The sequence below is a fragment of the Microcaecilia unicolor genome, chromosome 3 (assembly GCF_901765095.1).
Source record: "Microcaecilia unicolor chromosome 3, aMicUni1.1, whole genome shotgun sequence".
Lineage (NCBI taxonomy): Eukaryota > Metazoa > Chordata > Amphibia > Gymnophiona > Siphonopidae > Microcaecilia > Microcaecilia unicolor.
In genome coordinates, this window is record NC_044033.1 from 422471976 (window position 1) to 422496251 (window position 24276).

The 24276-nt window shown below is 41.4% G+C and overlaps 1 protein-coding gene across 3 annotated transcripts in view; it reads left to right on the forward strand.

Annotated features, from left to right (window-relative positions):
• The window catches only part of LOC115465185 (zona pellucida sperm-binding protein 2-like), a 33990-nt gene that overhangs the window by 6001 nt on the left and 3713 nt on the right, over window positions 1-24276 (forward strand). For all 3 annotated transcript variants that reach the window (XM_030195591.1, XM_030195593.1, XM_030195592.1), the window contains 12 exons: window positions 3129-3275; window positions 10658-10738; window positions 11830-11997; window positions 12080-12176; window positions 15260-15483; window positions 18149-18302; window positions 18662-18870; window positions 18961-19078; window positions 21839-22038; window positions 22797-22911; window positions 23064-23233; window positions 23486-23559. In XM_030195591.1, coding sequence (XP_030051451.1) covers window positions 3129-3275; window positions 10658-10738; window positions 11830-11997; window positions 12080-12176; window positions 15260-15483; window positions 18149-18302; window positions 18662-18870; window positions 18961-19078; window positions 21839-22038; window positions 22797-22911; window positions 23064-23233; window positions 23486-23559 — 1757 coding nt within the window. The remainder of the gene's footprint in view (window positions 1-3128; window positions 3276-10657; window positions 10739-11829; window positions 11998-12079; window positions 12177-15259; window positions 15484-18148; window positions 18303-18661; window positions 18871-18960; window positions 19079-21838; window positions 22039-22796; window positions 22912-23063; window positions 23234-23485; window positions 23560-24276) is intronic.

Consider the following 24276-nt stretch of genomic DNA (forward strand, 5'->3'; position numbering starts at 1 on the left):
CTGTAACTTTGTTCTTTATAATAGTCTCTACCATTTTGCCTAGCACCGATGTCAGACTCACCAGTCTATAATTTCCCGGATCTCCTCTAGAACCTTTTTTTAAAAAATCGGCGTTACATTGGCCGCCACCCATTCTTCCGGTACCGTGCTCGATTTTAAGGATAAATTACATATTACTAACAATAGCTCCGCAAGTTCATTTTTCAGTTCTATCAATACTCTGGGATGAATACCATCCGGTCCAGGAGATTTGCTACTCTTCAATTTGTAGAACTGCCCCATTATCTCCTTCAGGTTTTGAGATTTCATTCAGTTTCTACGACTCGTCAGCTTCAAATACCATTTCTGGCACCGGTATCTCTCTCAGATATTCCTCAGTGAAGACCGAAGCAAAGAATTCATTTAATCTCTCCGCTACGGCTTTGTCTTCCCTGATCATCCCTTTTACCCCTCGGTCATCTAGAGGTCCAACCGATTCCTTTGCCGGCTTATTGCTTTTAATATACCTAAAAGTTTTACTATGTGTGTGTGCCTCCAACGCAATCTTTTTTTTCATAGTCCCTCTTTGCCTTCCTTATCAGTGCTTTGCATTTGACTTGACATTCCTTATGCTGTTTCTTATTATTTTCGGTTGGTTCCTTCCATTTTCTGAAGGATTTTCTTTTAGCTCTAATAGCTTCCTTCACCTCACTTTTTAACCATGCCAGCTGTCGTTTGGACTTCCGTCCTCCTTTTTTAATATGCAGAATATATTTGGCCTGGGCTTCCAGGATCGTGTTTCTGAACAGCATCCACGCATAATGTAAATTTTTGACCCTCGAAGCTGCTTTCTAATTACACTAATGCAATATATCAAACTAGTATAGCATATGTTAAGCTGTTTCTGAAAATCAAAAAGTTGATCACAAAATGGCATACTCTCTTTTTTTGTAAGGGTCTGCACACACAAGGCTGCTGAAATGTTTCTCTTGTGAGAGAACAGCAAGCCCATGTGGTCAGTGATCAACTGGGTCACTAGTATTTGTAGCACTGTCAGGGTGGCTCCAGGGGAGTTGCACATTATTTGTTAGTAAGTAACTTTCTTTTACTAGGTGTGTGAACAATTACATCTGTTCCTAAGTGACCACTGGGCATATTTTCAAAGCACTTAGACTTACAAAGTTCTATAAGTTACTATGGAAGTTTGTAAGTTTAAGTGCTTTGAAAATTTACCTTTTAGATATGAAGGTGTAAAAAGAAAAACAAAATTGTGGGCTTAAAATTGTTGCACCATCTCATATCTTACCCTGCTACCTGCACAGGAATATTTAGCATGAGTACTTCCTATATAAATTAGCACAAAATATCAAATGCAAATCAGAACTTGAGATTTCTTTCATTTAGGCACTAAAATAGTTGAATTCTATCCCAAGGGAAAGTTGTCTTATCTGACCTTTCGCAAATTCTTGAAGGCTTTTCTTTTCAATAAATTTCTTCACTAGATGTTGAAATCAAGTTAACCTCGTCGATGCTACTTTTTCACGAATGTTCCTTTAACTCATTTTTCATGTATTATACATTAACTTCTACTGTTATGTAAGCCACATAGAGCTGAGAAATTGTATTCGGATAATGTGGAATACAAGTATCAGATATAGTATACATAACTAATTGTGAAAGGATCAAACAAAATCCAGTATTACCTTCCACCTAACGTTTTTAGTCAGATTTTCAGGGAAGCTGAATCTAGCTATACACAACACAAATAATACCTGAATCTCATTGATTTCAGTATAATTCTCATATAAAAGTTTGTTCTACATAGAACACATCTCCCCAAGTGAGCTATTGAACAACATAAAATGGATTTATGAAAAATATATATAATTGGAAAATTGTGGTAACATTGAGCTGTATAGCCAAATTCACTAGCTGATGCCAGAGGATGTAGTAGCAGCAACAGCAGTTAGTATATCTGGGTTTAAAGGTTTGGACAAGTTCCTGGAGAAAAGGTCCACAGTCTGCTATTGAAATGGACGTGGAGCAGGGCCGGTCTTAGGCAGAGGCGACCAAGGTGGCCGCATAGGGCCCCGCGCCTAAGGGGGCCCCGCACGGCGCGCCTCAACTCTGCCTCGCTTGTGCCTCCACTCCGACCTCCGCCGCTGCTCGCCTTAGTTGCCTGAGATGATCCCCATTCCCGCGGTTCAGCCGCTCCGCTCCCGCCACCATCAGTGCGGCGCCCACCCCCGGCCTTCTGATGTATTTCCTGTTTCCAGACGCGGGGGCGGGGCTAGGATGGGGCCCCACCAAATTGGTCTGCATAGGGCCCCGCACTTGCTAAGACCGGCCCTGACGTGGAGAAAACCACTGCTTGTCCCTGGGATCAGTAGCATGAATCTTACTACTACTTGGGATTCTGTCAGGTACTTGTGACCTGAATTGACCACTGCTGGAAGCAGGATGCTGGGCTACATGGATCATTGGTCATACCCAGTATGGCTATTATGTTCTTATTCTAAATAACATTAGGTGGAGGGTAATATATTAGGCATCATATAAACTAAATATACAGGGCCTTTTTGCAGTACTAAAGTGGCCAGCGTTATCCCCAGTGTGAATCTTTTCCACACACTAAGGCCGCTTTTAGTGTGGTGGGAAAATGGCTCCATCTTCTATTTTCTTTAATGGTCATGTGCTAATTCCCCCACTAGCGCATGGCCATTAGTGAGGCCTTTACACCACCTATTTAGTAGGTAAGAGGTGTCAATGTAGCTGCCCTAACCATTTGGTACAGAACATGCCTAGTCCTCCCCCCCCCCCCCCCCCCCCAAGTAGCGTGTTGCAGATACCTCTGGACACCTGGGCACATCCTGTAGTAGTGCTTTTGAACCCGCAGTGAGCACACACTGTTTACCGCAGCTCAATAAAAAGACCCCACAGTAATCTGCAACTGCAGAAACTACTCAAAAAGTCCTCTTTCAGGGCAACCCAGAAGGCCAAAAGACTAAACTGAGCCCATAACTCCATATATATTGGCTTGTATGGATTTTTAGTCTTTCAGTAATTGGTGAATAGCAAAGCCATTTAGTCTTCATAGTAATGCTTGATATATTGCATTTTACTCTAGCTGTATCATTCACTTCCTTTAGGATGACCGGAACTTTACCATAACAGTGCAAATTGATGTAGCTAATACATCTGACATGAAAAATGCTTCAAGCTGCTTGAGAACTTTGTCGTGCTCTTATTTTTCCTGGCGTCCAAGAGAGATTCTGTGTGAAACAAACTACATGGAGGTAAGATGTTGTTACTCTAATCTGGTCAAGAAGAGGGGGATTTAGATCTTCTAGAATTAAAGCTACATGGCGATGTTGTTGCTGCATAAATTTACCAGTGTCACTTTATAATGCACCACTTCCTTACTTCCTTTTTCTGAAGTACTGGACTGGAAGAGTAGCCTAATGGTTAGAAGGCTTTATAACCAGGGAAGCCTAGTTCAGTTGTCACTGACTCATGTTATCGTGGGCAAGTCGCTTATCTTTCCATTTCCTCAGGTATTTAGATAATAAGCCCTCTCCGGACAGGAAAAGGCCTCAAACTGCTGAAGTATGTAAACAAAATAAGTTGGTGAACTGCTATGAATTTACAGCCTGTCACACTGTCACAGACTACTCAATAATTACTGTGGATTCTTTTGGATTCATATTGAGTAAATGAGACCTTTTATTAGAGGAGCTAAATTCTACAATGATTAAGGTATATACAATGGTTAGCTCTATACACACAATGGTTAGCTAAACAATCATTACATCACTGGTCTCTACACCTAAGCAATGCCAAGAGTTCTTAGACCAGGAAAAGAAGCAATACATACACTATACATATAACATCACTGGTCCTTACGTCATCCAGGCTCTTATCAGCTGGGGGGGGGGGGCCCGTTACAGCGAAAGCCAGGAGCTTTTTAGACCAGGAACAGATCCTCTGCACAGTACGTATGTTACAGATGAGCTCCCACTCTGCTGTGACAAGCCCTCCATTTTTATTAGGATCTGAGCTCATGTTCAGAGCTAAGGAAATTTACAGAATGCTGCTCTGTTTAGGTAAACAAGCCATACTGTGGGGATGTGGTCACATGTTTTAGAACTCCAGGTGGCCAGGCTGGACCTGGAAACAAGAACCATCCTCCCCTTTGCATACCAAATTAATTCTGTGCCTTATCTTCTGCATTCCAACTTATTTTCACACAATCGGTTACAATGATTTTTAAACAGAATTACTTTTAATAAACTATACAGACCCCGAGTGCACTGGTCGATCAAGACAGAGATGAAAAGCAATCTTTTAAAATTCACTTCCATTACAGTTGGGCATCCCCTCCTTTTTTCCTGATTATCTCTCCCCTTGCCTCTTTGCTTTTGAGGAGAAAATGGAGCTGCTTGCAATACTGAACTCACTGTCATTAATCTGCTACTGATGCTCTGCCAAACATATATCCCGGTTTCCCAGTATGAACACACATCACCATTTGTAATATAACCTCATTGGTTGCTGATCACTTGGCAAATATGTTGTAAAGTTTTCACACTGATTTTTAAGTTCTTGATGACAACGTCCTTGTCTTGATGCCACCTTGATGATCCATGTGCCAACCTATACTTTGAGATTCATAACTCACATTTTGGAGGTTTCCAGTTTCAGGCAGATTAGATTGGAAAAATACAGAAGTTCATGGTTACAGGTCCATATTATGGAATTAATTATCAACGTTTGTTTTATTGAGCAATCTCTGCTCACTTTACAGCTAAACATTTTTTTTTTCAACAAGCTTTCTTTTAATTCTATATGTATTTTGGTTTGTAATATGCTCTTATTTTATTGTTGTAAGTTGTCTTGTGTGACTTTGAAAGCCATCTAAATTTTGTAGATTGGCAGGGTGTAAGTTTTTATTTTTATGTAAAAATTTCTATCCCTCATGTCTTTGCCACTAAGGGTCCTCTATACCAATCCTTAGGAAATACCCAGCCAGTTGAATTTTCAAGATATCGGCAATGAATATGAATGGAATTACTCCGTCTTTTACACATCCCAGTGCTATGTAGTAAGAGCCTATTGTGGTGGATTTCCAGATTGTATTAATGGAATACTAGTGCAGTCCAGTATCAGGGTGCTTAAATCAGGCAACCACAGTTACACCAGCCATAGACCAGAAAAGACTGTGGTTGCCTAAATGCAGCAAGTATTTTGTAAGTGGCAGCACTGCCTATGCCCTTGCCCCTTCCATGCTAAGCCACTGTAATGGTGTTTATCTTTCTAGTACTTAGATGCTTGTCATGTGCACTCAAGTGACAGTCATGAAAGTGATTGATTGGTATTCTGTGCACTTGTGTGCTCGTGTTGTATAAATGGAGGCTCCCTGTTATAGAATTGCTCATCTTAGGAATATTAAAAACCAGACTGCTCAAAGATCTGAAGGACTAGATTTGGCAATGCATCTGAACCTGTGCTTTTTTCATCACCTCTACTAGGAATCTCTTATACTACTCTTTGGCTTTGTGCAGGTCACACCATCTTGTTCTCCAGTGTGGGATTATTCAAATGCTGCAGATTACTTATGAGCTTACTGTAGCCCTCGGAATTTGTCAGGAGGGAGGGAGTGAGCAGGCAGGCACAAGAGTGTGTAAGGGAGCAGTTTTTGTGCACCCATCTTCCATCATTCTCCTGTAGTGACTGCAACAGATGGGGAGGAGGTACTAGGGGCTGTTACCAAGGTGTGATTCTGTGTCTGGATGCTCCTGGGGGTAGGAGAGAAGAATAGCTTCAGGTCCTTGGGGTCAGGACAGATAAAACTGTCTTCCATCAGCAAGTGGGCCAAAACCAAGATAAAATACTTCAAAATGTTCAAAGATTTCAGTTAAATGTTAATCCAGAACATAAGGGACCTCCCAGGCTATTTGATGCTTTCAGGCCTGGATTAAGTGTAGGTAGATTACATGCTTGTTTAGTCTGCCAGCTTCTAAGGCAGGGGACACAGGCAGGTTTTCAGGGTATCCGCAATGACTTGCATGAGAGTTTGCTCCTTGGTATGCAAATGCCATGCCTAGTCATTGCTGATATCCTGAAAGCACAACCTGGCATAGTGCGCCTTGAGGACTGTGAGAACCACTTTTTTCTAGGGTGGCAAAGAACTGCAGTAGGGACAGCAAAATAGGACCAACAGCCATGTGAGCTCAAATAGCATTTGTGAAAATAGTTTTTATTTTGAAACAGAAGGCAGATAATCATGGGTACTTAGAATGTCTGTCTGAAAGGTGCAGGCTTCTGCTTGCTTTCTCATGTCTTTTATTCTTCTTTTCAACCCTCATCTCCTTTTGGAGGGTGTGGAGGAGTAGCCTAGTGGTTAGTACAGTGGACTTTGATCCTGGAGAACCGAGTTCAATTCCCACTGCAGCTCCTTGTGACTCTGGGCAAGTCACTTAACCCTCCATTGCCCCTGGTACAAAATAAGTACCTGAATATTTGTAAACAGCTTTGAATATAGTTGCAAAAACCTCCGAAAGGCAGTATATCAAGTCCCATTTCCCTTTCCCTTTTATACACTCCTCAAGCTTCTGTTCCACCAACAGCAGAGGTCGTAGGGACTTGGTACATAAGCAGAGCTGTCAGCCCTGCAGTCACTGTTCCCTCTAAGCTGAGGTTGAGGAGGAGTCATCCATCTACAGTCCTGCCTGTGGGAAGGTGCTGTTTCGCTATCACATTGTCAATGGCGAGAGAAGGGCAAGCTCTGCAGGGCTCCATGAAACCTACCTGTCTCTAGAGACTGAAAATACAAATAAGCACCACCCCCAGTGATCACAATGCTGTGGTGCCCACAGTTCTCCTTTCAACCATTATTGGGCACTTAACAGGTAGTTGACAAGTAGAAGGCAGGTCATGTAGATCAGTAATGCTACATGTGTTAAGGTTCTTCTTGGCTATATTAAGACTCAGACTCAGTCTGAGTTCTGTCTACCTGTCCTCCATAGTGGGACCTCAAATGAAGTAGGTGTGCATTATGCAAGAGGTGTTGAGGATGCAGGCATGTGCTCTGCTGCTGAATTGGCTCCTGTGAATGAAATAGGAGGAAGGGGTAGACTGTCTACCATAGATTTTCAGCCATCTTAAGTCTGTATGGGCCACTTCAGCAACAGAACCTATGCCTGTGCCAGCTAGGCAAAGCCATGCTTAGTGCTCACCCATTCTAGTTCTAACTCTAGCTCAGATCTATAGAAAATTCTGTGGTGGTACAATGGTTTCTCTAGAGCTTAATCACTGAGGCCCAGATAGTTTCCAAATGCTGCTCATGCTATTGAATTTATGACTAATTGGACAGCTAGGCATAAGAACATAAGTATTATCATACTGGGACAAACTGAAGGTCTCGAGCCCAGTATCCTGTTGCCAACAGTGGCCGATCCAGGTTGCAAATACCTGGCAAGATGCCAAAATAGGTATAAATCAAATTGATGATGTCTCTATGCTTTGAAAGTTTGTTTTCTTCTTTTTTTTGTTTTGTTTTTCAAGATTGGACTACTATGCATTTTTGTGGTCTTCCCACAGATTAAGCAAAGTGTACAGAAATGGTAACTGCATTGTAGTTTTTGAGCTACAGATCCCTCCCAAGGGCTTAAATTTTAGTGCTTACATTTTTAAACTATTGAATATCATCCTTATGAAAGTGTATTGCAAATTCTACCTTTTTCTCCTGGTTGATTATTTTTCTTTTCCTTTTTTGCCCCTTGACATCTCCAGATCCTAATGTTTGTTTTTCCTTGTTAGAAAATATTGCTTACAAAAAATGCACATATTCATTATATCTCAAGTTATATACTTTTTGTTTTTGAAAATTTTATAAAAATCAAAAAAATATTGAATAGCTAGGATCCTTTTTCTATTTGGCAGAGTAACTCTGTACAAATCTACAAGTCATCTGATGTGCTGGGATGTTGGTCTTTGTGGTTAGATGCTATGAACACATTAATGCTTTTTCCCTGATTTGCTCCCTGTTTATGGCTTGCACTTCCCAGAGTTTTACTTCATTTGAAAAAGGCTTGCCTCCTGTACATTAATGCCACTGAGGTATTTAAATGTCTTATTATATCCCCTCTCCTGTCTCTCTTTTCCAGTGTATATATGTTGAAGTCCATAAGCCCGTCCCTATATGTTTTGGGACAAGAGACAATCGACAATTTTTTTTTTTTGTTGCACTCTTGACAGACTCCATCCTGTTTATCTTAAGTGTGGTCTCCAGAATTGCACACAGTATTCTAAATGGGGCTTCATCAGAGACTTAAACAAGGGCATTATCACCTCCTTCCCCCACTCCCTGGTAGTCATTCCTTTCTGGCTTTGAAGTAGCCTTTTCTACCTTAAGATCACTAGACAAAATCACCCCCCCCCCCCCCAATCCTGTTCTTTCATACACAGAAGCTCTTCACCCCCTATACTGTACTGTTGCTTGGATTTTTGTAATCCAAGTACATGACCCTTCATTTCTTAGCATTAAAACTTAGTTGCCAATTATTGGACCATAAGTTTCATGAGATCATTCCTCATGTTATCCACACCCTCAGGGGTGTCCACCCTATTACAGAGTCTGGTATTATCTGCGAAAAGACAAACCTTACCAGACAGTCCTTCTGAATATCACTCCCAAAGATGTTAAAAGCTGACTCAAGGACCAGTCCCTGCAGTACACCACTGATCATGGCCGCTGAGGGGGGGGGGGACAGGAGGGACAAAATTCCTGGGGCCCGGGCCTCCAAGGGGGCCCGGTGCCGCAGTCCCACCCGAGTCAGAAGACAGCACTTCTGCTGGCAGGGGTTTGGGTGGAAGGGGCCCAGCCCGGTGGTGGAGGCGGGTGGTACTGTGGCACCGGGCCCCCCTCAGGGGGGGGGCGATGACGATGACGACGACAACCTGGGGGGGTGGCAGTGGGGCGGGGCCCGGGGGCGGGGGCTCGGCCCAGTCTCTCGGCGGCCCTGCCACTGATAACATCGCAAGCTCCATTTACCACTACTCTGTCTCCTTCTAGTTAACCAGTCTTAAACCCAGTCCTCACTTTAGGTCCCATGCTAAGGGCACTCGGTTTTATTTATCAGTTATCCGTACAGATCCATGTTAAAGGCTTTGCTAAAATCCAAGTACACCACATCTAGTACCCCTCCCAAGTACAACTGTTTGGTCACCCAGTCAAAGAGAAGTCTGATTTGTCTGACAAGATCTGCCTCTAGTGAAACCATGCTGCCTCTGGTCATACAGTCCATTCAAGAAACTTCACAATCTGCTTCAGAAGTGTTTCCATTAGTTTACTCACCACAAAGGTCAGTCAGACTGCATCTGTAATTCCCAACCTCCTCCTCCTTAGTTCCGCTCTTGTGCAGAGGGACCACATCTGCTCTTCAGTCTTCCAGGACTGCTCCAGACTCTAAGGAAGCATTGAAGAGGTCAGACAATGGAACCACCAGAACTTCCTTCAAGTTCCTTGAGTACCCTTTGGATGTATCCCATCAGGCCCCATTACTTTGTCTACTTTTAGTTTAGCTCCTCATGAACAGTCTTCCGAGCATCGGCCCTCGTATACCATACATCCATCCCCATTAGCATTTTTCTGTGGTCCTACCTCCAGCCTCTTATCCATGAGCACAGAACAAAAATAATTAAGCAGTTCAACTTTATCCTTGTCAGCTTGTACATATTCTTCCCCTTTACCCTTGAGCCTCAAATTGCTATTATACTTCCTCCTATCATGTATCTGAAAAATGTCTTGTCTGCTACTGCTATTTTTACCGTATCAGCTCTTCCTTCCGCAAAGAAAGCGTTGGATATGGCATCAATACGACAGACTCCAGGATGCAGGGCACACACACACACACACACACACACACACACACACACACACACACACACACACACATACTCCACACTCCTGCATTTACTACTTCAGCTGTTCCCATCTAACTCTTCTTGACACATTCCCCCATCTTGGCAAAGTTTGTTCTTTTGAATTTTCAATCATAAAGCCCCCCTCGTCCTGTCTGATCATTAGATGCCAAATGATCTCCCACTGTAACATCAAATATTCTTGCTGTTTCAGCACCATGTCTAGAATAGCTACATCTTACATTGATTCTGTTGCTGGAGCAACTCTTCCTATAGAGAAGATCCCTTTGCTTCTAGATGACACCCCATACGTTTTATGGTGAGGATATGACTTTATATATATATACACACACACATAACTACCCTAGAAATGGTGATATCCTCTTCTCCTCTTCCCCTTATTTCCCATAAGTTATGCATATATAGTTTTGATACAGAGTGGGTCTACAGGAAACCAGTATTTGGCTTTATTAGAACAGAGTAGGCTCTGAGAAGTTCCTGTACCTGCTTCAAGATGTTATGCAGCTACATTTGTGATATCTGAAAAGGTAATGATCATACGTTTTATAGTGAGGATGTGACTTTATGCTCAGAACAGAGAGATGGTCTAAAAGGCCACGGTAGTCATGTGGGTCAATATGCACTTGATCAATTAGTTTTTAGTTTTGAAAATTGTTTTAAAATGCCTAAATTAAGTCCATAATGTCCACTGAGAAATAATGAATATGAATGGTGACATCCTTTCCTGACTTCAAAGGTATCTGTGAGGAGAGAAATTCCACAGATTCAGGACTTCATCCAAGATGAACCAGATGACTGGACTGAAGTGTTTCCTGAGGTAAGATTGGGGTAGGTGTCGTCCTGTCCCATAACATCACCTCACCAAGCTCCATTTTAGTTTGTTAAAATTCAAATGGGTTACTAGTGTATGTGTTAAATTTTTAATGTGTTAATTGGAATAACAATAACCTTTTCTGATAGGAAAATCTATAGTCTTGCAGATTTCTGTTCTGCAACATGCCCCACTGGTGTGTGGGAGGGAGGAGTAATACTTAATTAGTGGTAATGAGCTGTAAAACATTTGGGTTGTCTTGTCTTTCAAAAAAATCATGAGAAATAGTAGAAAAAGTTTTTACCACAGAAAAGCTTGCTTGTTTTTTTTAATGCCTACCAGCTGTTTAAGTGCACCATTTCAGGAATGAACCTGTCTGAATTGAATTATGTCAGACCATGACTTAATGAGACCTGTACAAATGATTTCTAGACTCTAATACTTGCATCCAACAAACTTTGTGTTTCTAAATATTTATGTAAACATATATTTCTAACCTTTTAGGCTTAATGAGTTCAAGCTTGGGCACGAGTAGAAGGGATCTCTTGGCAGGCAATACTTCGTTCCCTCCTTAAGGACTAAGGAGTGCACAAATTCTAACAAGATACAGCTTATTTTGAATCAAATGATTACACTTTTTTCAATTCGATTTTGAATGTTTCCTTCTAGATCGCGTTCACCTGCTAAATTTTTGAATATTGGTCTACTGTCAACTACTCTATAGCTCTTACCCCATAATTGGGAAAATATTTCAAATTGCCCTTAATATCATGTTATCACTTAAGTTGCTTAAGGGTCTTAGATCTGTGGCTCTTAGAACTTCATGTGTCCCTGAAAGCTATTGCTATCAATTTCTAACACTTAGGTGTAATGTATATTTGAGTTTGATGTTACACATTCTGATTAGCTGGTTTAGATACTTAATATTTAGAAACTATTCAAAAGGTCTCATTGGGCCATCATTCAAGCTAAACTTGTGAGAGTGCTGAAATTAAGAAATAGATCACCAAGGTCTTTATCTATATTTACCTTAATGGAAGAAGTCATACATTATACTGTTTACTGTAGATGTACTTTTGCTGCCTTTTGATTTCCAGGCAGCCTCGGGTCCTGCATCAGTTTGGCAAGTGGTATTCCATCTTCCTTCCGCAAAGAAAGCGATGTTAGTGAGTGAAGCTCAGAGTGTTGGCTATGGCATCAATACGACAGACTCCAGGATTTTGCTGAGAGCGCCCTTCGATGCAAGTGAAGCTCGGGAAATGAATGCAAGTAGACCACAGTTCTTTAAAATGTCTAACAAGATGGTTTAGATGTGCCCATTTTTAAAGAACTGAAATTCTATTGTAGGTTCAAGGGGTAACTTTTTCTGTTTTGCGATCGAGCACATTCTATAAGCAGCGGTGGATGATTCTGCTGGTAGACACTGCAGTGGCATGTCCTGTGGGTGAGTGATATGTAGTCGGACTGGAGATGTGGTCAAAAGTATTGAACCTAAATCATTTTAGAAAGGTAAGGGGCTATTTACGTGTGTGTGTGTGTATATATGACCATATATGTGATACAGCACAGTGCTTAATTCCTTGGCATCCCTCTAGACCGGCCCAGAAAGTGACTGATGGGTTGTGCACTCCTTCCAGCAGATGGAAACTGAGAATTCTGGCTCTTGATAGCCAAGAGCCCTGGATAGCCTAGAGAGATTCGGTATTCTCAGTCTCCAGCAGGTGGCAGGAGGTGAGCCTTAAAAAAAAAAAAAAAAAAAAAAAAAAAACTCATCAGTAGTGCAGCTGTCTCTCCCAGTCCTCGGAACACCCTTCCCGCAAAGGGGCTGAGGTAGTGCAAAAACTCTCCTGAGTGGAGGAAGATAGTAGCACTTAAACAGAAATCTTGGGAGGAGTTGGGGGGGGGGGGAGAGATGCAGCCACCCCCCCCCCCCAAGGCCTCAGCCTACTAAGAGAGACTCTGCAACACAGAATCCATAGAAAAGTAACCCCCCTTTCTAAAAAATAAAAAATAAAAAAAGGGGGGGGGGTTGCTTTTCTATGGATTCTGTGTTGCAGGGTTTCTCTTAGTAGCCTGAGGCCTTGGAGGGGGGCGGGGGCTGGATCTCTTCCCACAAATTCCTCCCAAGATTTCTGTTAAGTATTACCATCTTACTCCGTTCAGCAGAGTTTTTGCACTACCTCAGCCCCTCTGCGGGAAGGGTGTTCTGAGGACTGGGAGAGACAGCTGCACTAATGTTGGATCTACTTTATTTTCAGTCAGCTGCCCTTCCTCTTTGGGTTCTGTGACAGGAGAAACTTTCCAGGGTCTAAAAAAAGTCATTTTTGCCGCTCTTTAATATGGTTGATAAATGCTGTACAGCCTGTCAGAGAAAGGGTCTGATGGTGTTGGGAGTTCTGCACTGTGAAAGAACTTCCATCTGTTTTTCTGCCGTGAGCTGGTGGCTTCCTCAATCTCGGCCGATGAAGGAACTCTGGTTTCATCGGGGAAATACCGCCATTTTGATCAAGCAGACTATAAAGCGTTGGAAAGGCCGACTCCCTGTTAAGCAACTGTTGTCAGGGACTTCTCAGCCTTCTCTTGAGCAGCAGGAAATTCCTGAGGTGGGATTCCCTCCTGAATTTTTTTTTAATTGCTTTACTTATATTACACAAGTAATAACTTGTTATATGCAACAACACAGGGAAATAATACAAATTCAATATGTCTTCACATACAAAGGAAAAAACTTTTTGACTTCATTTTTGTTTCATAGTTAACCCTTCCTTAGACCACAAACTTGGGGAGTGACCAAAATATTTAAGGAAATCAAAATGGAATACAATAAACAAAGGCCCAGCCTGCCCTACATTAAATCATACAGCCTATTTAACAGTTGTTAATTCCCCTGATACCCTCTTCAGGTGTATATTTAACTATACATTTACAAGGGTAAAGTAAAAAAGTAGCCCCCAACAATTTTTTCATCTCTCATATCTAAGAAACTCTTCCGTTTTGTCCTTGAGCAGATCTAGTGACATCTGGGAATATCCTTAATTTTTGACCACAAAATGTTTGGTAAAGATTAAAGTATAACTTCAAAATGGCATTAAAGTCATCTTCAAATACAAATACCAATAATGTGGCCCTTTTTGTTAACGTCTGATAAGGAGTCCTCCAAAATCAAGGAAATATTTCTTAAATCATCCAATTTCTCCTCTTCCTGGACCTGTTCCATTTCTTCCGGAAAAGACAAGTAGGTTCTTATGAAGAAAGAATCTTATTTATAGGAGGAATATTTTGCACTCAAATTTTCAATAAGGTATTTTTTAAATAGTTCTAAAGGAAGAATTCCAACAGGCCTTGAAGTTCAATATCTTCGTATTGAGACGTCCTTTTCAATTTGTTCTATTTTTTGACATATAAACGAATTATCTTTCATGACTGCTGAAACATTGTCCTTAATAGTCACAACATCAGTTTGATATTTTAGTACCTGATCATTGAAGTTCTGCTTTAATTTAACCATTGATTTGGAAAACTGCTCCACCATTGAAACTAGTGTTGTTTCCTGGGTTGATTTTGTAATAGAAAAGTTCAGTTTTCAATTGCCTGCCAGAGGGCATCAAGGGTTACCACAATGGGAGGGTTCAATACACCCTTCTTATCAAAGGTATCCGCTTCCACTGCTGGCCGCCCTGATGAGGAACCACTACCACAGGGCCCAATTTCAGCGCCTTCCGTGTTCTTGGGACCCGTCATCTACACTCACGACTCGGCAAGACATGGTGGTATCTCGGCTTCCAGGAGGGATAATGTTGTTTCATGATCCAGGGGTGCCAAGGTCCCTCCCTCGGCACACACAGCGGAACTTCCCCATGGTTATAATCCATGGGCACCAGAGTGCAAAGCTGTCGAGGGTTTGCTGCTTCGGGGAAGATGCAAGGGCTGGAAGCGGTAAGGACCTTCAATCCGCTTTCTTTTAGTATGAGGCATAGCGGCAGCAGTAATCCAATTCAAAACTCTTCAGCAAGCCCTCCTAAACAGTCTCACTCCTCTCAGCGTGTCGGTGCCTGGAAAGCCCACTCAGGCATTCATTGCCCCAAATGTGGGGTTCGACTCCATTCGGTGTCCCAACCCACAGTTTGGGAAGCTCTGGTATAGTGATTTTTAGAAAACAAATGGCTGTTCTACTGTTAGTACTATAAAATACACATTTTCCCCACACCCTCCATGTTGGACAAGACTTTTTTGTGCAGAATACATTGCAAACTGTGAAGGTTCCAACATGGCTGGCCATTTTTCCAACTTCAATCTATCTAAAATTGGGCTCTACACTTGGAACTTTTATTCTTGTATAAAGATGATGGAAACTTTACAGACCTGTATGATCTGAAATATTTACAGTATGCATAATAGTAGTCATGCATCCCTGCATCTTGAACATATATTATGTAGTTATGTATCCCTGCACATTGAAGTATTAACAAAGCCTCTTCATCTGTCTTGTATAGTATACTCATTACGTTTTCAATTCTGTTCTCCCAGATGATATCAAGTTCACAAAGGATACCATTATATGGAGCATTCCAAAAAATATTGATTCACTTCTGGTTGGTGCAAGTTACTATAATGATATCCACATTGTGATGGGTGTTAACCTTCACAAATTGAGTTCTACAGACATTAGTAAGAAGAATTATTTATTTTCACATGATCACCAGACCATCACTGTCCAGATCCCAGTAGGTGCTGAAGGTGGCTATTTCAAGGTCAGTTATTTAACATGTTCTTTAAAATGCATGTGTAATGCATAGGAATACCCATTATGTCAAGTGGCTATGAATATGGACATACTAATAGTGGGAAGGCTAAGGATAGATTTGTCATTTATTCAAAAAGTACAAAGACCAGGGTACACTCTAAAATTGTATGGAAATAATTTTAAAGCAAATAAGAGGAAATATTCAGTCAAAGAATAGTTAACTCTAGAACTCATTGCTGGAGGATGTGGTAATGGCGGTTAGCGTATCTGGGTTAAAAAAAAAAAAGGGCTGGATAAGTTCCTGGAGGACGTCTTTATAGCCTGTTATTTAGATGGACATGGGGGAAGTCGCTGCTTGTCCTGGGATTGATAGCATGTAATGGTGCTACTAATTGGGTTTTTGCCAGGTACTTGTGACCTGGATTGATCACTGCTGGAAGCAGGATACTGGGCTAGATGAACCATTGGTCTGACCCAGTATGGGACACGTCATTGCCATTCTTATAAAATTGATACTAGATCATGAGCTTAATTTTATTACATAACTATTGGTTAGCAAACAGTATATAGAGCTATGTAGTACCTTAGGAGGTCATTTGCTAACAGAGCATACACACTCACAATCCCCTCCCCCCCCCACACACACACACACAACTCCGTTTACTAAGCTACACAGCCCATTCAAAGTGAATGAGCTGTGTCTGTAATATCACACTGCCAGCCGGTAGCATAGGTTTTTAAACAAGGGGGTTAGTAATAAGCCCTAAATATGCAATGTTAGCTGTATAGATATTGTGAAAAAATGGGTAAAGGTCATGATTTTTAAACTTGAGGTAGCCATGTTTCCCCTTAAGTGGACTAAAAATCACCTACATTCTTTATTTAGGTTAACTTAAATGTATATTTTGATTAGCTTTCAGAAGCCTGAGGGCCTCATATTATAAACCTTAAAATTCTACTGCTTTGTCACCTTCCCCATCTCCCATTCATCTTTCCCTGTCTCACACCACCTCCCCCACCTTTCTTCTTGAGACTCCTTGGAATGCTTTTGTATCACTTGTTTGTATATTCCCATACTGTCCTGACCTGAGGAAGGAGGTTTTGGGCTTCTGGAAACTAGTTAAATACATTGCAAGTCCAATAAAGACTTGTAAAATTCATGAACATAAATTCTGTAAACAAATATTTATACTGTTGCATAATAAAGGATTAAATAAAAAGTGGAAGACAGTCCTTGCATGTATAAAAACCAAACAGAAGGTAAGAGTAGGGAAAGCAGATACCTTCCAAACTTCAAACCATAAATAGCACCAGGAGTTTAAAACTAAGGAGCTTCACCAATGTAAAGTCCACAAGGGCATAATCACCAGGAGGAACAATATAAGACACTGTTGACACAATGGACACATGGATCTGTGTGTCAGCATTCAGTGTCTGCCTCAGGAGTCAGATACTAAAGTTGCTGTAGTGCTAAATTAATATGTAGCGTAATCTTTGCATATTTTCTTATGGTGGATACACCAAATATTTGGCAGTATGGCAGGTTTAGCATCTGACTCCTGAGGCAATTGAACTCCTGGTGCTTCTTATCGTTTGGAAGGTCTGTAGCTTTCCCTACTCTCTCTTCTGCTTAGTAAAGTTGTTTCTCATAACAGTAAATGCATTTGACTATACAATTAATGGTATTCATGCATATGTTAGATCTTAAGATGGAATGTTGCCCTTTTGTCTTCTCTGCTCTTATAAATTTAAGAGCTAATGAATAATGCCCAAACATGTGTACTGGAAAAGTAGACTATTTCCTCAAACACAGGGGTTCTATGTGAGTGATCAATGCAAATACCTTCCCAGAAAGGGGGGTGAATTCAGGGAACAGCCTCCCAGAGGAAATGGTGGAGATAAACAGTATCTGAATTCAAGAGAGCTTAGGACAAGTACATAGGATATGCAAGAGTGATAGGCAAAGTAGATGGCATGGATGGGCAGACTTAGAGACCATATGGTCTATCTGCCTACATTTTTCTCTCTCTCCCCCCCCCCCCCCCCCCCCCCCCCCCAATGTAAAACTCAGTTCCTGCATATTTTGGAGTTATCACCATTGCACATAAGTGAAGGCAGCCACAGATAATTTCATTCTTGGGCTATTTTATTTAAAGAAATTTTAATTCAGGCAGCCATTGGCTCCCTCTGTATCAAGGTGGGCCCAATCATTAAGCAAGATTAGGAGGTCACCTAGGCAATGCTTGTCCATTGCCTTCAATAGTCATTTCTCTCCACCCCTTTCAGGGTGGGCTTGGGGATCTTCTAAAAGCTGTAACAGAGCCCTCCTAACCTGTCCCTTTTGTACATCATGTAAAGAGAAAATAGGCTTAGCCTGTCTTGCTCCAGGTGCTGTTGCCCACTAGCTATAACCAGTACTTGTCTGACGGGGGGGGGGGGGGGTAGAGGAGAGAGAGTAAGCCCCTCTCACACATTGGAAGGGATCTTAACCATGCTGCATGGTATGAGTCCTAATTCAGTCTGTGTATGAATTTCACCTCAAATGCTGAAAAAAGGCTGCATTTATTTTACTTCAAAATAACATGTTAAAAGGTTAACTTCATTTAACAGGTGTCACATAATTACATGACAGTTGCATGACTGCTGTAAATTTGTCTTGTCCCTTATTTTAGAGTCATGTGAGAGAGGGCAAGCATGGAATAACTTATAGTATTAATGTGTTCTTGGAACATCAGTGGGATGACGACAGGTGGGGTGCTACTAAACATACTATAATAAAGGAAATAACCACACCTTTTAAACATGTGCCTCCCGTTATAACCAACAGTAAGTATTTGGACTAATTCCAATATACACCTGTCTTAAAACATTCTAATTTGGTGTTTGTGACTGTGATGAAAATGGATGGATACATAAGGGAATTTGGGGGATTGGGTGCGGGATGCATCTGTGGTCCTCCCCCCCCCCCCCCCCATGAGATGGAAGACAAGACAAGATATCTTACGGGCTTCCCCCCCCCCCCCCCCCCCCCAATTTTATTCTCCACTTTTGTTTGAGAGACAGTAGCATCTTAAAACGAGAACTGAACAAAACAAAAACGCCACTTAATGGCTGTTATGTTAGATTACAGCACTATACCTGTCTGTGTTGTATCTTGTCACTAATCTAGTATTTTGAATTTTTAGATACAATTCCAAGTAGGAAGCTCTTCAATGTGAGCATTGGGACATTCCTTACAGATACCAAATTAGTGAGCCTGACTATTGGTTCTGAAAGTTTGGCTGTAACTGAAGCAAACAAGCGGGGATACAGCATCTCCGAGATAAAGCATCCCAATGGGAGCACAAGTTACATAGTAACCGTTCCCTTTGATTCTCCGAATGTTAAGAAAACGGTAGGCACTATGGCACTATAAAATCCACTTTCATAAACTATTTGGTCTATTGTGTGTTTAAAATCTGTTTTTTCTTTTTCTTTTCTTTAGTATGACGGTGGTATTGACAGAATATATACTCTGAATATTATCTATAAATTCCAAGTCATTCCAGAGAACCAGGTGTTTACTGAAACAGCTATCGTCTCGTGCCCTGTCCCTGATGCAGGTATTTTTTTTTTCTCTCTTGGAGTGGTCTAGAAATTACTACAAACAGTCCTTGGTCATACTCTTGGTTCTTTTATTAACTTATAACTTGCAATTTATTTTGCCTTGTCTTACTCATCCTTTTGTACTATGTTGCAACTGATTCCTGTCCATATTTGTCCTAGCTTGTTCTGTGCTTTATATCCCTTCCTGTTGGTTGCTGCTTAGTTTCCCTTTGTCCCTCTTCTCATGACGATCTCCTTGTCCACTGCATGTTGGCCTACTCAATACCTGATCACTTCGCCACAAAGGCTCCCTCATCTCCAACCTTGTGGCTCAGCACTCCTTGACATTGTCTGATGTGGCTCCACCCGTGTAACACTGCGACATGTTCAATTACTGTCCCCCTAATTATCTGTCCGCACTCCCTGCCCCTCCCATCATGAAAGCAGTGTTGCCTGCATGTTCTCCTCCTCCTCCTCACAATGCCTTGTCCATATCAGATTATCTCATCCTCCGCTTCTCACTACCACCTGTTGCTTTTTATCTGGCCCTCCATTGCCCTCCTTCCCTTACCATTTTACTTCATTTTTCATTTGTTTTTATATCCTGCATTATCCCAAAGTATGGTTCAATATGGCTTACATAGAACAGAAGTAAATAGTTGCTTACATATAACTGGGGGGAAAAAAATAAAACAGCTTGTATAAACATACATTATAACAGGCTGACATTTGCAAAGTTCCATCTAGAAAACATGAAGGTCTAACCTTATAGCATTGTGAATACAACAGATAGGGGATGAAGTAGCAGTTGAAAACTTTACCGAGGTAGAAACAGAGGGGAGTAAGAACTTCTGAGCTGCTAGGTTGGCGTTTGTGTGATCTAGTAAGATTAGGGAGTGACTCGCCTTAGAGAAACGACATGGGAAACTGAGTCTGGTAGGGAGGAGGTTGTGAATTTCAATATTATCCTAAGCCACAATTGTCTGAACTGCATTTCCTGAAATTAGATAGTCTATGACATGTCTGACATTAGGCAGTAGGGTGTTCCAGATCTTTGTGGAAAGACATGAAAAACAGGAGTCTATAGACTTGTATTTCTTTGTGGTATGGGTGGTGGAGAGTCAGTTAGAGTGCCTACTATGGTGTTCCTCAGGGGAAGACCTATTAGTGTTGAGGTAGTCAAGGGATTCACCTTAAATTGTGAAAACATTGATCTTGAAGATAGTATTGTCTTTTTATTAGGAGACAGTGAAGTGCTTGTAGCAGGGGTGAGGCCCTGTGGTAACGTGGAGACCTGAAAATAAAACGTGCAGCAGTATTTTGTATAGTATTGCAGTGTGTGTGTTTTGCTCAGTTCTTTGCAGCCTGCGTATAGCCCATTGCAGTAATCTAATTGGGATAATATTAGTTTGGACCAGAAGTGGATATTGGGGGGGGGGGGGGTTCCTGATTCTTACTTTCCAGTGTGACCTAAAAGCTTTTTTGGTGACTGTTGCTATTTGGTAAAGTGTCGTGCCCAGTATTTTGATGTTTCATTCTAGGTGGAAGCTGGTCTAGCTGACTGAAATTGCAGGTTAACGGCTGGAAAGGGTTTGTCATATATCATTGGTGTAAATATGCGATTTTTAGGCTGTTACTCCAAATGATGCTGGATTCACAGAGCCATCATGTGGATTCCCTTGTCATAAGAGGTATCATGTTCTAAACAGAATTTGAGCCCTTGAGGGCAGCCCATGTATGGGTGAGAGAGCCTTTGTTGGGGATGATGGCGATCCTTGTGGTACATTGCAGCTTGGGGACCAAGGTAGGGATATATGATTGGCTACTTTCTTACATGTATGTATGTATATATATGATCATGATTTGAGAAAATGGAGAACCAGTACAACACTGCTCTGCCTAATCGGATATAGTCCAGGAGGTAGATGAGTGTTGTGGTCCACCACATCAAAGGCGCTGGACCTGTTGAACTGGAGTGTTAGAACTTAATTTCCTTTGCTAATTTCCAGCTTAATGTAATTTACTAAGGAGCTGAGTTCTGATTCTGTGCTGTGGTGTGGTGTGGTCTGAAGCCTGACTGGGAAGAGTGCAGGATTGAGTGCGCCGATAGGGTATTTCATCAATTGTCAGATAAGCTTTCCTTCCATGACTTTAACTAGCAATGGGATGGAGGCAACCAGTCTGAAGTTGATGACCTTGTTTAGCTTGGTCAGGATACTTTTTGGGATGGGGGTCAGCATTATACTGCCTTTTGCCATGGGGAAGCTCCCTGCTCATAAGGAGATGTTTGGTTAGTAGGTTTTCTCTTTTTAAAGCTCTTAAAACCTTTCATCCACCTCCTACTTAGCTTTTTCTCTTTCCTTTCCTTTGATTCCCCTCCCCCCTCATCTGTCCCTTCCAGCTTTCATCCACCTACTTAGTTTTTGCTCTTTCCTTTCTGATTCCCATCTGTCCCTTCTGTCATCAGCTTTGGGGTTTTTTTTCAATTGTAAACGGATTAGTTGCCAGTATTGGATGTATTTTGCAATATCAAGTGGAGGAAAGGATAAAATTATTTCTTGCAAAGATTCCTCAATTGGTACCATTCTGTTCCATGGTGCTTCAGCCTCTAAGATGTCTGCCATTTTTTTATTCATTTCCTCATGTCAAATCTTAACCCTCTTGTCAAATGCTAGAACATTCTGCCATGTGATTTGGTGTTGGTAGAATGCTAGCAAAATTAAAGCAATCTAAAAATATGAAAAAACTCTTAACACTGCCAACATTAAATATTGCAGTCTTGCCTGATGCAGTTGGGTACTGTGATAAAGAGCATCTTTCCTTGATGGTTACTCGTGGCAATGTTGACGAGGACTGGCTCCCTTTTCTTTCCAACCTACTATTGACAACATCACGACATTCTGGCTACACGCTGCATGATAATGGAACACATTTCCTGCTTCAGGTGTTAAAGCACTCATCTCTTGTTTTGTATGAGGTAAGGAGTTTTGAAAGCTGAATTGGTATCTACCATTAGGGAATGGCAAGGAATGAACGCAATTGGGGAACCTTTTTGGCTGGCATGAGAAAAGGTTGAAGATGTAAAGTGGTTTAAAAATTATATATAAACATGTTTTGACTGTTGTGACACTCTTGTGAACCTAATTAAAACATGCTGTGTAGCATGGATCAATTTTTTTTCTTGGACACTTTTTCACTTGACATCATACAAAATTGCCTGAGCTTGCAGCAGGTTAAAATAACCTGGGAGGAAAGGTGGATTTTGTTGTCCATTTACATCTGTTGGGTTTGGCTACTTCCACTAAACTCGGTTACAACTAAATAACTTAGCAAGCCATATGTTCATGAATGGGACCTAAAGAGGTAAAGCCACAGGGGTAAACTTAGTGAATGCTAATTTTTTGCAATATCTTGGTGAGTGAGACCTTTTCTTTTTGTCTTTTTGTTTTTGAATTGTTCCTACTACTATTTAGCATTTCTATAGCGCTACAAGGCGTACGCAGCACTGCACAAACAGAAGAAAGACAGTCTCTGCTCAAAGAGCTTACAATCTAATAGACAAAAAATAAAGTAAGGAGGAGGGTAGGTGGAGGCGAGTGGTTACGAGTCAAAAGCAATGATAAAGAGGTGGGCTTTCAGTCTAATACAGTTCATGCTGAGGTAACTAGTGCTTGTAAAATGCTATAAAAGACTGGTCCCTGGAACATCTCACTGACTTACTCTTTAACATTTTAGAGTCTCCAGAGCTCAGACATCATGATTACACTTCCTCTAGACATGAGGGACAGCTCTGGGCTTACAATGAAGAATTTCTCAATTTCCTGCAGCTATCCCTCCAAAGATCTTATAGGTAAGTATGCATTTCAGAATTGGTTCATCTTCAGGAGCAGTTTTCAAGGTCAAACTGGATGAGCAGTTTGAGAATGTACTTGCAGCTTTGTTCTTGACACAGGGAACTCGGTCATTGCTAGTGGAATTTATTTATATACGTCTTTCTTGTAGAATGTCTACCTAATGGAACAATGATTGTTACAGCTGTGAAACTAGTAGAAGTCCCAGATATGGATCCCAGCCAGCTAGCTCTACGAGATAAAAACTGCAGACCTACTCTTGTAACAGAAGAAAGTGCAACATTTATATTCAACGTCAATAGCTGTGGAACAGTTAGAAAGGTAAAAGGTCAACAAATGAGTTTTGTAATTGATGCATTTATTTAGTCCAATAAAAGGTGGTTAACTTTCAAAAGCTAAGCTTCATCAAGAAAAGAGTAGCTTAGTTGTCAGCAGTGGGCTGGGAAACAGGGAGATCAAGGTTAAAATTTCACTGAAACTTGTGACCTTTGACAGTCACTTAATTCACCATTACTGGGGGGGGGGGGGAGGATTATCATTTTTATGACAATGTGTCTGCCTATGTCGTTTTAGTTCAACCAAATGGCAATGATCTACGAGAATGATGTGCTATACTTCAGACCAGGAATGTCAGACCCAGCATACCAGTAAGTGCTATTAAGATAGGCACTTGCACAACTTCCCAAATTAAAACATTCAACACAGTCTGTACACAAAAAATAGTTAACAAAATTGATAGTTGGCAAGACATTTGCTGCAGATTTATTCATAACATAAGCAGCAACATTGAATTGTCGAGGCCCACAATAATTCCGCTTGTCAGTAGTGAACTAGCCACTTATCCCAAACCAGAGACCTTTCGCATCTCATTACTATAAATGCCCAACCTGTGGTGGTGCAGGGTTGTGCTTCCACTTTTGTGGCGATGGTGCACACAAGTATCAATCTGTTGAGCCTTCATCCCCCACTAATGCCCTCTGTCTAATCCCATTGGGACCCAGTCTTAACTTTCAGAGCACCTTTCCAGACAACCTAGGATTAATTATATATTAGACCATACAAATCATATACATAAGCTGCTAAGGAACTTGCTGAATTCTACCCCCTTTATAGTTCATAAGTCATCTTATCCTGCCTCCCCCCCCCCCCCCCCCCCCCCAAAGTGAACTATGGAAGAAAAAAATGGCCACAAGACCACAGACCAGGTAGATCTGGAAGCCAACACAGAGGAGAGACCACAGGCACCTCAAGGCAAGCACGGAAACGCCAACACTGAAATCAGCCAAACAGGGAAACGGTGGGACCCCACTGACCAACTCTAAGACCGAAACCTTGCCTGAGAGCCATGTTGGAAGAGGCCAGAA